Source organism: Pagrus pagrus, assembly GCF_965226575.1.
Source record: "Pagrus pagrus genome assembly, chromosome: 8".
Classification (NCBI taxonomy): domain Eukaryota; kingdom Metazoa; phylum Chordata; class Actinopteri; order Spariformes; family Sparidae; genus Pagrus; species Pagrus pagrus.
Genome location: NC_140192.1, coordinates 17140432 through 17153254, shown reverse-complemented (window position 1 = coordinate 17153254; position 12823 = coordinate 17140432). Strand labels below are relative to the sequence as shown.

At 40.9% G+C, this 12823-nt stretch overlaps 1 protein-coding gene across 1 annotated transcript; it reads left to right on the top strand.

Annotated features, from left to right (window-relative positions):
• The first annotated feature begins 2921 nt into the window (after positions 1–2921).
• prdm8b (PR domain containing 8b) lies at positions 2922–9286 on the top strand. Its single transcript, XM_084359470.1, has 4 exons — positions 2922–3280; positions 5963–6187; positions 6787–7018; positions 7381–9286. The coding sequence occupies exons 2-4, from the start codon at positions 5969–5971 to the stop codon at positions 8637–8639; spliced, it is 1710 nt and encodes a 569-aa protein (XP_084215596.1). The 5' UTR covers positions 2922–3280; positions 5963–5968; the 3' UTR covers positions 8640–9286.
• Positions 9287–12823: the final 3537 nt, after the last annotated feature.

Genomic DNA, 12823 nt, shown 5'->3' with positions numbered 1-12823 from the left:
GACCCTCCCAGCAACATTGCACACACTCGCTCACGTCTATCTTCTCATTTCCTTACGATTCCTGCATGAGCGGTATCTGAACTTGTACGTTACAACTGCACAGTGTGTGTTTTCTTCTCTTCTTCCTCAAGACTTCGGTGCAGAAACAAAACTTAAATACAAAATCACAAATCACTGCCTGTATAAGAAAAGTCAATCATTTCACACACACAGAGCAGTGATCTAACAGGATGCCTGACAGCTGATTTAACTGGAATTTACAACAATATCTCGAAGAAGAAATTTCTCTGGATGAAAAATTCAACTGCATACAATTTTATGCTTTATATTACATGAATATTTCTCTGGTAGAATTAAGCTTTTGCATTTCTTTCAGCAAGAAGTCAAGAAAATGGGAAAACTACGGACATAATTTTGTCTCAATTTTGTTTTTTGTTTCATTTTTACAGGCAATAGGACTCAGAGGCAAATTTATTTCGTATAAAATATCACCTTATCATTTCCTTGATTTTGCGTGAACGTGTCCACACACACGGGCATTTTTTAACAATCGAAATCATTCCACCAAACTAGATTCAAATCCCGAACGAGTAAGTGTGTAAGGTTTTTCACAAACACACAGTGCGAGGCCAGAAAGCGGCAGCTCTCGGCAAGCTGTGACGACTGTATTTTAGCATTCATGGCTTTGTATCGTGAGTGTGTTTGTGTGAATTTGTTCCTTCTCCACAAATTTTTGGTGCACATGCTGATCACTCAGTGCATGACAGGATGCCTCAGATGATCTGCACCTCAAATGTACTTGTAACATGCAATCTCGGAGCATCTGCAAAATGTCCTTTTTTGAAAAAAAAACTCAGTGTGGGAGGTTGAGGATCTCTGTCTGAGGATGGAGTTTCACAATAAACGCAACACAAAAAAGAAAAAAATCAAGAAAATCTGACAAGGAGAGCTCTTACTAAATCTGCCCATTTGGACCTGAGCACAAACGCATGCGAGCACACACATTATTTTAAATATCTTGGTAGATATTTGCTAGTGTAAACATGTATTGTTTGTTTGAAGACCACTCTGACCTCATGTTTCCTGCTGCTGCACCATTTCATGACTTTTAACGATATCAAGTTCAGTGTCACGTACTGCTGCTATGTGACTCACATCCACGGTCAGGTGAAAACAGATCAGAATTTTTATTTGTCGCTTGGCCCACGACACTTCCCTGTTTTCCATTCTTCCCCTCTGAGGCGCTCTAGGTTGCTGCATCTCTGTTTTTAGGGTTGCTGACCTTTGACCTCCATGGTTTTGTATTACATCACACGCCTCGTATCAAATTAACAGTTATCTTTTGAAACTGGATTTCTCCTGCAAAAAAAGAAAAAAAGAGAAGAAAGTCAAAACTGCCGGATGCCATTTTTCTTAAAAATAAGAAACGTCCTTTTGTGCCTCTAAATTGCAGAATTTGACAGGAACACTAATGACAAATAAGAAATTGCAGTTGAGCTGCATCCAGCACACTTGACACACCAAGTTCATTGCGATGAACAGTCACGTTGACGAGTGTTTAGTTGAATGGAATAATTGATCAGCGTTATTTTTATGTAATTTATTCTATGTTTTGATTCTCAGTTTTTCTTTTTATTATCGAAACAGAATTTTCAGAAATAAAAGCTCAATCTGCTCGAATGCAGGAGGGTGAACATCACATTAATGCTTAGAAACTTTAAGCAATTTAAGATTGAGGACAGGATATTTATGATATAGTTGATTTTTAAAAAAATAAAATAAAATACATTAAATAAATCCTAGAAATAATTTGTTGCATTTTATTATTTAAAAAAAAATGCATGTAAAACACCAAAAAGGGTTCAATCTTTTGAAATTTTAAAGTCTTCTTCTTGTTACTTGACTCAAAAAAACACCAGAGAGCTAAAAGTTTTATTATTCCAGTTTAAAATAATCATTTTTTGTGATTACTTAATTGCAAACATCTTCTTTAAACTCGTAATTTCAGTCTTGACTCTTAAAACATACGTAATTTACAAAATAGATGCTACAACAGAAAGCTTAACATAAATATAATGAAGCACTCTGTTCAGTAAATCAAGTACAGCGTCTTTTAATCACACTTCAGTGCAGAAATTCCTCCTCGCAAAGACAAAAGTATAGTTCCCAGCAACATCAGTGCTGCCCCTGACCTGACGCTTTCCTCTCCTACCCATCAAAATATGAGCCGCTCGCTCAATGCAAATTATACACTGGCGCCCCCTAAATGAGCCTGCACACAGTACAGACAGGAGCAGCATCAGCAGCGCTCCGCGGGGGAGACTACCCGGGATGCTGAGCCGCTCTGGCCGCGCGTCCAGCCGGCTGGGAGGCGGCGGAGTGGAGCCGCACGGCGCCCCGGTGCTGCATGCTCGGGATGTCCAAGAGTCCTACGAGTACTTCAGAGGAGGGTTAAAGCCTCATTGAAGACTGTTTAATTAGCATACATGTAAATACATCTTGAGTGGCACTTGTGTCAAGCCCAGCTCTGAGGAGTGAAGCTTCATGACAGATATAATAATCACAATAGAAAGAAACATTCAAATGAGAAAGGATCTGTGCGCGTAAAAATGTTACTTTCCCCAACATCCCACTCTTTAAATGCCACTTTATTCTAATACAACCACCAACTATTGTGATTGGAATTACAATAATAATGGGAGGGGGGCCTGGGGGAGGTGTGTGTGTGTGTGTGTGTGTGTGGTGGTGGTGTGTGGGGGGGTCTTTATCCCTCTGCTCGTCCATAAATCGCATCAAATGACAGTCGGCCAGTGAAGAGTTAAAGGGAGGAGACGGAGAGTGACACGCCTCATTGGGTAGATTATGTGCCGCAAACAAAAAGTGTGTGTCGGTGTGCCAGTCAGTCAGAGCATCGGGCCCCATCTGCACGCCTCTCTCTCTCTCTCTTTCTCTCGCTCACTCCCCTCTCTCTCTCTCTGTCTCCCTTTATCCGTGCAGCTCTCTCTACCCCGCCCGGTCACTTCCAGTGTCGGCGAGTATCTGCAGCAGCAGCAGCAGCAGCACTGTCACTATCACCACACCGGGGGGGAAATGTACTGACACCACGGACCAGACTGGGAGCGCATCACCATCTCCATCACCTCCATCGCCGTCACCGCATCCCCCTGCTTGTTTTCGGGGCTTTTTTTTTCTTCTTCCCGGGGGTGCACACGGGTTTTGATTCGCAGCATCGCTCGCAGTTTCGTTTGTGGATTATTATTCCTCCTCATCGACCGGAAAGGTAGGTTTGTGAAATGCAAGGCTGTGTGTGGTTTTGGATAGTTTGTTTTATCTCTATTGTTTTTTTGTAGGGGAAGATTTCTGGGTTTGTTTTGCGCGGCACATGCAGCCACACATCCTGCAGGCGCAGAAAGGGGGAAAAAAACCTCAAAACGCAGATGTGCTGCGGACAAAACCCGCAATTCAGCCACAGCGTTGATTTAGGACAGTTTTCAGCCTGGCACGGCTTTAGCAGATGGGTTCAACACCCTCTCCCCCCCCACACACCCCCTCCCCAATCTCTGCTCACCCCCTACCCCACCCGCAGTGGGTTTGAACGGGAGGGTGGCTGCTTTCCTCCAGTTTGTGGATGCGCAAACATTCCGCTCTTTATCTATTTTCTCTTGTTTGGGTCTGAGCACTGACACATATAATTAGCCGACTATTTTGCGTGGCTTTCCTCCTCGTGATTCGACTGTTTCCGAGGGGTTCTGCGTGGTACCGGAAACAAAATCTCCTCGGCTCGCAGCGCAGCGTTTAGAGCCACTTTGGAAAAGGCTCTCCATCGCACCGTGCGCAAATGTTCCACAGAGCACGCTTCTGCTGCCGTTAAACCTCTTTGGTTTTATTAAAAATAAAGACTTATAATAAAAACAAACCCGGGTTATTTAATCAGATTTCATTCTTTTTACTCAGCAAATCAGAGAGAAAAGTCTGAGACGGGAGCAAAACCTTTTCATGCGCGTCCAGTCACATAACCACAGCCGATATTGAAAATGGGCACATGATAGCGGATATTATCTCACTGCTCATCATTGTTACGAGTGCAGGTGTTAATATCAGCGCATTTATTTAGGATTTGAATGGCTCAGTTGCGCACGTGCAGGTTGCTCCCGGATTTTACGCAGAAAACAAACTTTTGCTCCAACTGTGTTTTCTTTCTTTCCTTCTTTCTTTCTTTCTTTCTTTTTTAAAAATGTATCTTTTACATGAACAGATCAGGCCCGCTTGATGGTGACATTGTTTGAGTTAATGCAAGAAAATGAATCAAATTTAATCGCGCAGCAGTTGAAATAATACACAATACTCACGCCATAGGCCCAAAACGCATCAGTTAAGAGTTATGAATTATGATTTTGTGCCAGAAATGTTGGTACAACAATAATAAACTCAACAGTGCAGACAAGGAGGTGATTATTACAGCATTTTGGCAATTTGTTTTTTAAGGAATAGTCCCACTTTTTTTATTTTTTTTATTTTTTAGCAATCAGAGCAAAGCTTTCTGACGGCGTTGAACCATTTTTTTTTTTTAATTGTATTTTGTTATATCCGGGTGTCCAGCGAGCCTTATTCACGGCTGAACAAGTGTGTGTATCAGGTGCAGGTTTCCGCGCACAGTTTGCGCTGTAGCCTATTTAGCGGGCGGAGGGAGGAGAGGAGGGGAGTGAAAGAGCCGCAGCCGTCTAAACACACACATTCAGAGGTTAGAAAAGGGAGAAAAGAAATAATTAACTGGTCGTGCTGCTTTAATTACAGTCTCAGAGGGGAACGTGGTGGATTATGGTAATGAGGCGGCATACGCTGCCGCTTGTAGGAAGGAGAGAAAGGTTGGCTGACATGAAATCACTGACTTTGACAGTCCACTTGAAACCCATTGGACATGCTCTCTCCACATTGGACATGCACGGACCTCAGCACCTCCTCCCGAGAAGGTTTATTATTATTTATTTATTGTACATAAGGAATAAATATCCTGTAGTTATTAGACACGTAAACATCCCACGTTTCATCAGAGGAATGTTACATTTAGAGAATATATAATAACAAAACACATCCTTAAGTACCACAAGGCGATTCACAAGACACGTAAGGAGTATTACAGAGATATTACACATTTTTTCGTTTTGATTGCTGCCAATCACAATTATACCTGAGCAGACAAGAGCAATGTGACCCGGAAGAGGCCTACTGATGCTGATAGTAATATGATCCTGATATAATGCTGATAAAACAATGAGGATAGGCAGGCGAATTTTATCACGATCAACCGTTTAACTGGAATTAAATAAGGTCACAGGTTTAATTGATTCCACCAAATTATGATACAAACCGAGATAATAATAATAATAATAATAATAATAATGATAATAATGATAATAATGATAATTATAATAACAATGATAATAATAATAATAATAATAATAATAATAATAATAATAATGATAATAATAATAATAACATGTTTGATCTATTGTGATTTGGGCCACATTGCATTTTTATTATTTAATTGACAACATCATCAAAATGCTGAAGGTGATGCCGACTTGAACTTATTACGGGGTTTGAATTAATTAGAAGGTCTGGCCAAAAAAGGAAAAAAAAAAAAAAAAAAAACGAGAGAGAAAGAAATGGGCCCAAAATGACGCCCTTGACAGCTGGTTTAGTCAATCTGTCTAGGAAGAGATTTATTTCCCGTCAGCAGGGACGGTGCAGGGTAAACCCACCAAACAACCACTTTACGCACCTTTAGGGTTTTTTTGAAAAAATAAATAAAAAAATAGAGGGAATAAAGCACAAGCCCATATTGATTATGTTATTACAACACAATTGTTGTTTTGGTATTTTTTTTCATCACCCGACGGCTCGTGTAGTGTCTCTGCCCCGGCACATCGCTCATGTCTCGTGCCTTCCCCTCTCTCTGCAGTGTGAAATGGAGGAGTCCAGCTCTCAGAAGTTGGTGTGGGATGGGGACGCCAAAGCGGTCCAGCAGTGTCTGACGGACATCTTTACCAGCGTCTACACGACGTGTGACATCCCAGAAAACGCCATCTTCGGGCCTTGTGTGTTGAGCCACACGTCGCTGTATGACAGCATCGCCTTCATAGCTCTCAAATCCACCGACAAACGCACAGCACCTTACATCTTCAGGGTAAGTTGTTCTCCTTTTCATTTATTTTAATTTGGTTTTTTTTTATTTACAAATTTTCTTTTAATATTTCTGTTTTTATTTCCGTCAAAATCCCTTTTATTTATGCTTTTCCAATTATAGCAAATATTATATCAAAGTTTTGGGCACTTGTCCAATTTTGCAAATCAACACTGGAGCAAGAAGCTGAAATGTGCGGCAATACTAAAATATTGCCATGTTAGTCTATATTTTCAGTCTTATTATATATTTCAAAAAAGCAAGCAACTCTTGACTACTCTTATTATCATCATTATTATTATTATTGTTGTTGTTATTATTGTTATTACTTCTGCATGAAGGAAAGAAATGCATCCTGGATAATTTTGTTGTAGTAAAATCCTTTTTTTTAGTTAACTGTGTTATACTGCTTTGCATCAACATGTGAATCTGTATAGAAATACATATTTGGTCTAAAGGGGCTGGGTGAGATTATTTGTCTATTAGCAGTATTTTTTATGTATCTAAATAATAAAAAAAAATAAGATGTGGTGCATAATATTTGCCTGAAAGTGAATCTGAGCTCTTAATAACTCAGTGGACACGTGCAATGTGTTGTGCAGGTGGACACCTCAGCGGCCAACAGCACCTCAGAGGGTCTGATGTGGCTGCGGCTTGTCCAGTCCGCCCGAGACAAAGAGGAGCAGAACCTGGAGGCCTATGTGAAGAACGGCCAGCTCTTCTACCGCTCGCTCCGCCGGATCGAGAAAGATGAGGAGCTGCTGGTCTGGTATGGCAAAGACCTCATCGACCTGCTGCTGCTCAGCTCCAGCAGAGCTCCTGCCAAGAGCAAAGGTGAGTCATCTGAAATCGTATCCTCGCTAGACAGTAACATTTTGACTTCCTGTTTTAATATGTCGTCTACAGTCTTTATTTACATCACAATTAGATACATTTCAGCTTCTTTGGAGATGCATTCTCACTCTGGAGTTGTTGTCATGATTTGTAAATTTGGGATGTAATCTCCTGTATTAGTATAATGGTGCTCCAGGGACAAATTTTCACACTTCTGGATAATCTGTGATCATGCCTCCATTCAGATTTAGTGCAAAATCCAGTGCAAAGCTAATAATTTATACATTATTATAAGACTTGACCAGGACAGCTTTAGGATTGTCTCGACTGTCAGAACTAATTTCCGGTTCTCCTCTTCACAGGTTCGTCCCACCACTCATGTCCAGACTGCAGTCAGCGCTTCCAGTTCGAGTTCCCGTTCTTGGCCCACCTTCGATTCCGTTGCACCAAAAGACTGCAGAGCATCACGGGGGCCGACGAGGAGCCCAGCAAAGAGAGCAGCACCGAGCGACCAAACACAACCCCGACCAGGACCAGCCCAAAGCTGGGCCGCTCCGAGGGCTTCAGCAGCCCGCAGGACAGCAACAAACCCTCCACAGACTTTCATAACCTGGCCAGGGATCTAGAGAACAACCGCACTAGCCCGCCGAGCGACAAGGAGGCTGAAATCTGCAGCGAGAGCTCGGGGAAGAGGAAGTTCTCGGACATAGAGGACAGAGAGTGCCGAGTGCCCAGCCATCCACAGTCCAAGTCCAAAGATGAGCTTGCGACGTCTGCACAGAACTACAGAGGAGTCTATGGCCTGGAGGAGAACCACAGGGCCTTCTCACCGCCGGGCTCCACACAGCTTGGTGAGGGCAAGCGCAGCGCCTTCACAGAGGTCAAGAAGACTTCCCAGAACCTCAAACACCACAGTGGCAACAAAAACCTCCAGAGCTCCAACTCTGAGAACAAAGACGGTGGTCGTCCCAGCAGCAATCCATCAGAGAAGCACCTCAACATGAGGCAGGTGCTGTCGGAGACCCAGCCGCCCCAAACATCACCCATGGGCAGCGCATTTACATCTGTGAGCCAAGGTGATGGAAGTGGTGGAGAGAGGAAGAGCGCCTTCAGCCAGCCATCTCGCTCCTCCTTCTCCCAGATCTCACCGCTGGTGATGCCGCCCAAGCTGCTGGACTGCCACCCAGCGGTGGGCGACACCATCTCCTCCAGCAGACTCTACCAGGCTGACCACCTTGCCGCCAAACTACAGAGCGCAGAACTGGGCGCCAATTGCCCCGTGCCTGGCGGCATGGCCAAGCAGAACCCCTTCGTCTATGCCACGGCCTTCTGGCCCAAGAATTCCGGGCCTATTCAGCTTCAGATGCCCTCGGCACTCACCCTCCTGCCACCCTCCTTCACCTCCCTGTGCCTGCCGGCCCAAAACTGGTGCGCCAAGTGCAACGCTTCCTTCCGCATGACCTCGGACTTGGTTTACCACATGCGATCCCACCACAAAAAGGAGTACGCCATGGAGCCTCTGGTCAAGCGGCGGCGTGAAGAGAAACTCAAGTGCCCCATTTGCAACGAGTCCTTTCGGGAGCGGCATCACCTGTCACGCCATATGACCTCCCATAACTGACTTTTAGAGACTCACAGTGGAGGGACTTTTTTTAAACAAGGAGGGACTGTGACCCTGCCTGGATTTAAGCAGTTTGAGATAGGCCACTTAAAAACACACAAACACCCTCTTGCACTTGTTTTCACTTTGGACTATGATCTTCGAATTCCTTTTCGGTCTGTTTACTTTTGCTCCCCTGTACAAATTGTCATGTTTTGGGTGTATGCAAATGCGTTTCGACTTCAAAATGAATCTATTTATGAAGCACTTAAAAGTTTGAGAATAAGGGAAGATTTAAATATGTGTAAATGTACAGTAAGTTGTATTTTATATCATATAAATGCAAATATAGAGAAGAAATACAAATGTAGTCACACGTCATGGTTTACAGCGCAGCAAGTTTTTTCATGTCTACGATGAATATGGACACAAATTGGGGATATTATGTCAGACTATATTTCAGAGTGCATGTAATATTAAATAATATTGATTTAAGATGCAGTCTATACATTACGATGTAAATAATTTGTTTTATTTGAAATACAAAGTGTAATATTTTGTGTCAGTGGGGAATAGTTTCAGTGTTTCTTCCTTTTGCGGAAATTTACTACTTGATAGTTTATCTAATCATGTTGAATGCATTGACAATAAAATAGCTTTATTTTCAACTGTGGCCTTCCTGGGATTTCTTTTTTATAAACTGCAACTGAAACATGAATATTTCCTGACTGTTGATACGGCTGGGCTTCATTCTGCATTTATAAAACAACACTATAGTTACTACTACTACTATTAATACTTTGTATAGAGTGTGTATACAGCACAAATATCATTTAGTTTGAAGATAAATTCATATTTGATTTTTTCTTTTTACGTTAAACAACATTCACATAGAGACATCACTCTAAATAAAAACACCATGATGATATTATACACATTCCAGATTAAAGTACATAGACTATATATAAATATGAATTTATGGTTAATAAGGTATATTATTATTATACATCATTATTTTAATTCCCTATTGAAACGAAAAGCACCAACACCGGATGTCAGACACATTCCTTATATTATTATTAACATACATCTCTATTAAACGTCAACTCATTTAATCCCTACACTACTGAAGCTTCCCTCGACAGGTCGCTTTAATTGTAGTATTGAGAAGATATTAATAACCTGTTTCAAGAGTTTCATGTTTAAAATATAAAAAGCGACCCTGTTTTATTTTTATTTCGGAATAAAAGGTTTAAAATGACGAGGGAACAATTTCTCATTCGCTCTTTCAGCTTCTGCAAAACTGAAATAAAGACATTGAATCACGGTTAATCAGAGTGTGTATGATACGGCACTGACTGAGTTTTATTAACCGAATAAAAGCACATATTGTACAAAACATTTATGAGCTATACCGAATTAATTTCCCTTTGCAGAAAAAACACAATGGTCATAAAATAATGAAACAAAAGGCCGAGCGTGCAGTTACACAAGCGCCACGACCTTTCCCGGAAACTGTTTAATAATCCTGCAGTTTATTATATATTTCCAATACTGATGAAGACAAGGATAATTAATAAAATATGAACCTGTAGTGAGGACAACGAACTGCCTGACCTGTGCAGAAGCTGTGACGAATATAAATATCAATAATCGACCAACTTGAAAGCTCTCAGGTGAAATTATGAGAGAAAACAACCAGTAAAGCAGTTTTTATAAACAACGCAGACTGATAGGCTTAAGGTGTGGAGAGGTCTCTGGATCAATAATCAATCAAAAAGAAGAGGAAGAAGAAGATTCAGTCCAGCCGGCTCCACGTTCACGACGAAATAACAAAAATGTGGAAAATAGTTCAACAGCGCCATCAAGTGGTCAAAGTGTAAACTACACGATACAAGATCAGCGAGTGGCCTTGACACAGCCGGTCTGTGTTTTAGCAGGTGGGAAAAACATTCTTGTTTAATGTGGAAAAAAACACTAAAATAAACACAGTTTGGCGTAGGCCTACATATGATGAGCTATAATAAAACTTCAGGGGTATATTTCTTTACAAGCTACTGAGACCTAAGAATCATCATGTGGCTCACGTCTTTAACTACTGAATTAAAACTTTAAGCCCCACAGACAGTGAATTATAAATACTTATATTCATACTGTATGATCCTCAAAGGGAAAACAATCCAATTATTAAAAATTAACTTATAAATCCCAAATGCAGACGTGCAGTGTGTTTCATTCTGTGAATAAAACAATCAATGGTGTAAACACACCATTATTTAATCTTTGCCACAGATAAGTAGTAATTTTAAACCTTAAATTTCAGAAAAATACAGGCCCAAAATAATGTGTATTAAACTGTATTATAACAGTAAGTTAGCAGGTATGGGAATAAATACAAACATTTTAAGTTTCAGGGGTATATTTTATACACACTGCCTAATCAGAATCATTGTGTGGCTGACATCATTAATTATGAGAAAAATGAGTTTAAATTCAAATTCTAGCTCCAGACGCTCAAATATAAATATTAATTGATATGTGTTGCAGGATCGGTTCTGGGAGAAATTAATAATTTCAGCCAAGCGTTTACTCAGAGTGGATATTAAAGATAAATAAACAAGAGGTCAAAGGTCAAAGGTGAAAGCTATGTTCAATAAATTTTAATTTTTAATATCTATTTTCAACAATCCACAATTCAAATAAGTTAAAAATAATAATAATCTATTGCTTTAATTTATTAGATGTGTTAAAAACACAATATATTGGCCCTTACCCTTAGTGATCTCTTGTCATGCAGATAGTTTTATTTTAAGTCATCCGAGTAATATGAGACCTTAAGCTATGTGAAACATCTGCTGCCACTTAAATAAAATGGAGGTGAATTAAGTTTTAGTTGTAGCATTCAGTGTTGAAATCATATCAAAAAGTTCAACTTTTCAGCTTTTTCAAAAAACAATATCCATGTTGCTCAGGATAATCCACAAACCTTAGTGTCTGGTCTTCCCTACTTATTTCTCCCAAATGTTAAGGAGAAATGAAAGATACTGCTGTAGTAAAATTTCAGTTACCTTTACACACACAGTGTCGAGTTACTGACAATTTGAGCACTTAACGGCTTGGATGGACCTAAAACTTACCTGGTTGAATCATCCATACAAAAGAGGAGCAAGTAAGAAAATAACTGGTTATTTGATTTAAAAAAAAAAAAAAAAAGAGGCAAAGGTACAAGCCTGTGTACTTGACTATTATCCAATCACCAGCTTAAAATTATTTGAGGGCTTCACAGCCAGTGAGCTGAAATGAAAGATTCACTTTGTAGAAACCTGATAAAAGCAGTTTGAATCAGTTCATTCTCAGATTCTGGGACAGTTTGGGATGAATTGAACAGCTCTGTTGATGTGTTTCGTTTCCAGTTGAAACATTTTCTGAATATGCTGCGGCTCTGATTTGCCCCTCTGATGGCTTCTTCCACCTCACCATGGCAGCTGAGGCTCTCGGGTACGTCGTATTTAGAGCCGGTCGTCATACAAGGCTAAAAAGTTGATTTCCCAGAAACAGAAGTTGAACTAATGGTCACATTATAAACCAATAGGCGACTTTTGTACATGTAAATTGAGGAACATTGAGATCATCATTAAAAGGAAACTTTAATAGGGGAATTTAAAGAGAAAAAAACACAACTAAATCTATCCATAGAGCAAGATACCACTCTACCAAACTGGTAAAATATGTGCTTTTAGGAATTTGGGTGAACTGATCCCTTTAAACATGATCTGTGTCACACAATACAGGAAGTAAAGGAGGAGGAGCACATCGAGCTGCAGTGAAGATGTAGTAAGACGTGCTCGCAGGAGATAAAAAAAAACACATAAAGGGGTCGAGGTTGAGAGAAGTGGATACAGCACGGCGCCGTGACGCCTCACATGATGATAAATTACAGCACCGGTGCACGTCTGCATGTTACACCTCATCTCACATCAACACACACCTCCCATGTCAGCAATCCAAACAGGTCAATCTCACCACAGAGGCATGTGATCGGCGAGAGAGGTGGGCATTGCTCACACACACACACAAACACACACACTCCAGTGATATTTAGTGCCCTCATGCTTTGCTGCTTGTGTCATCGTCCCTTTTGTGCCCGACTCCCCGCCCCCCCCCCCCGACACATTTGTCACTGCATCACTCAGCACGAAGCGGCG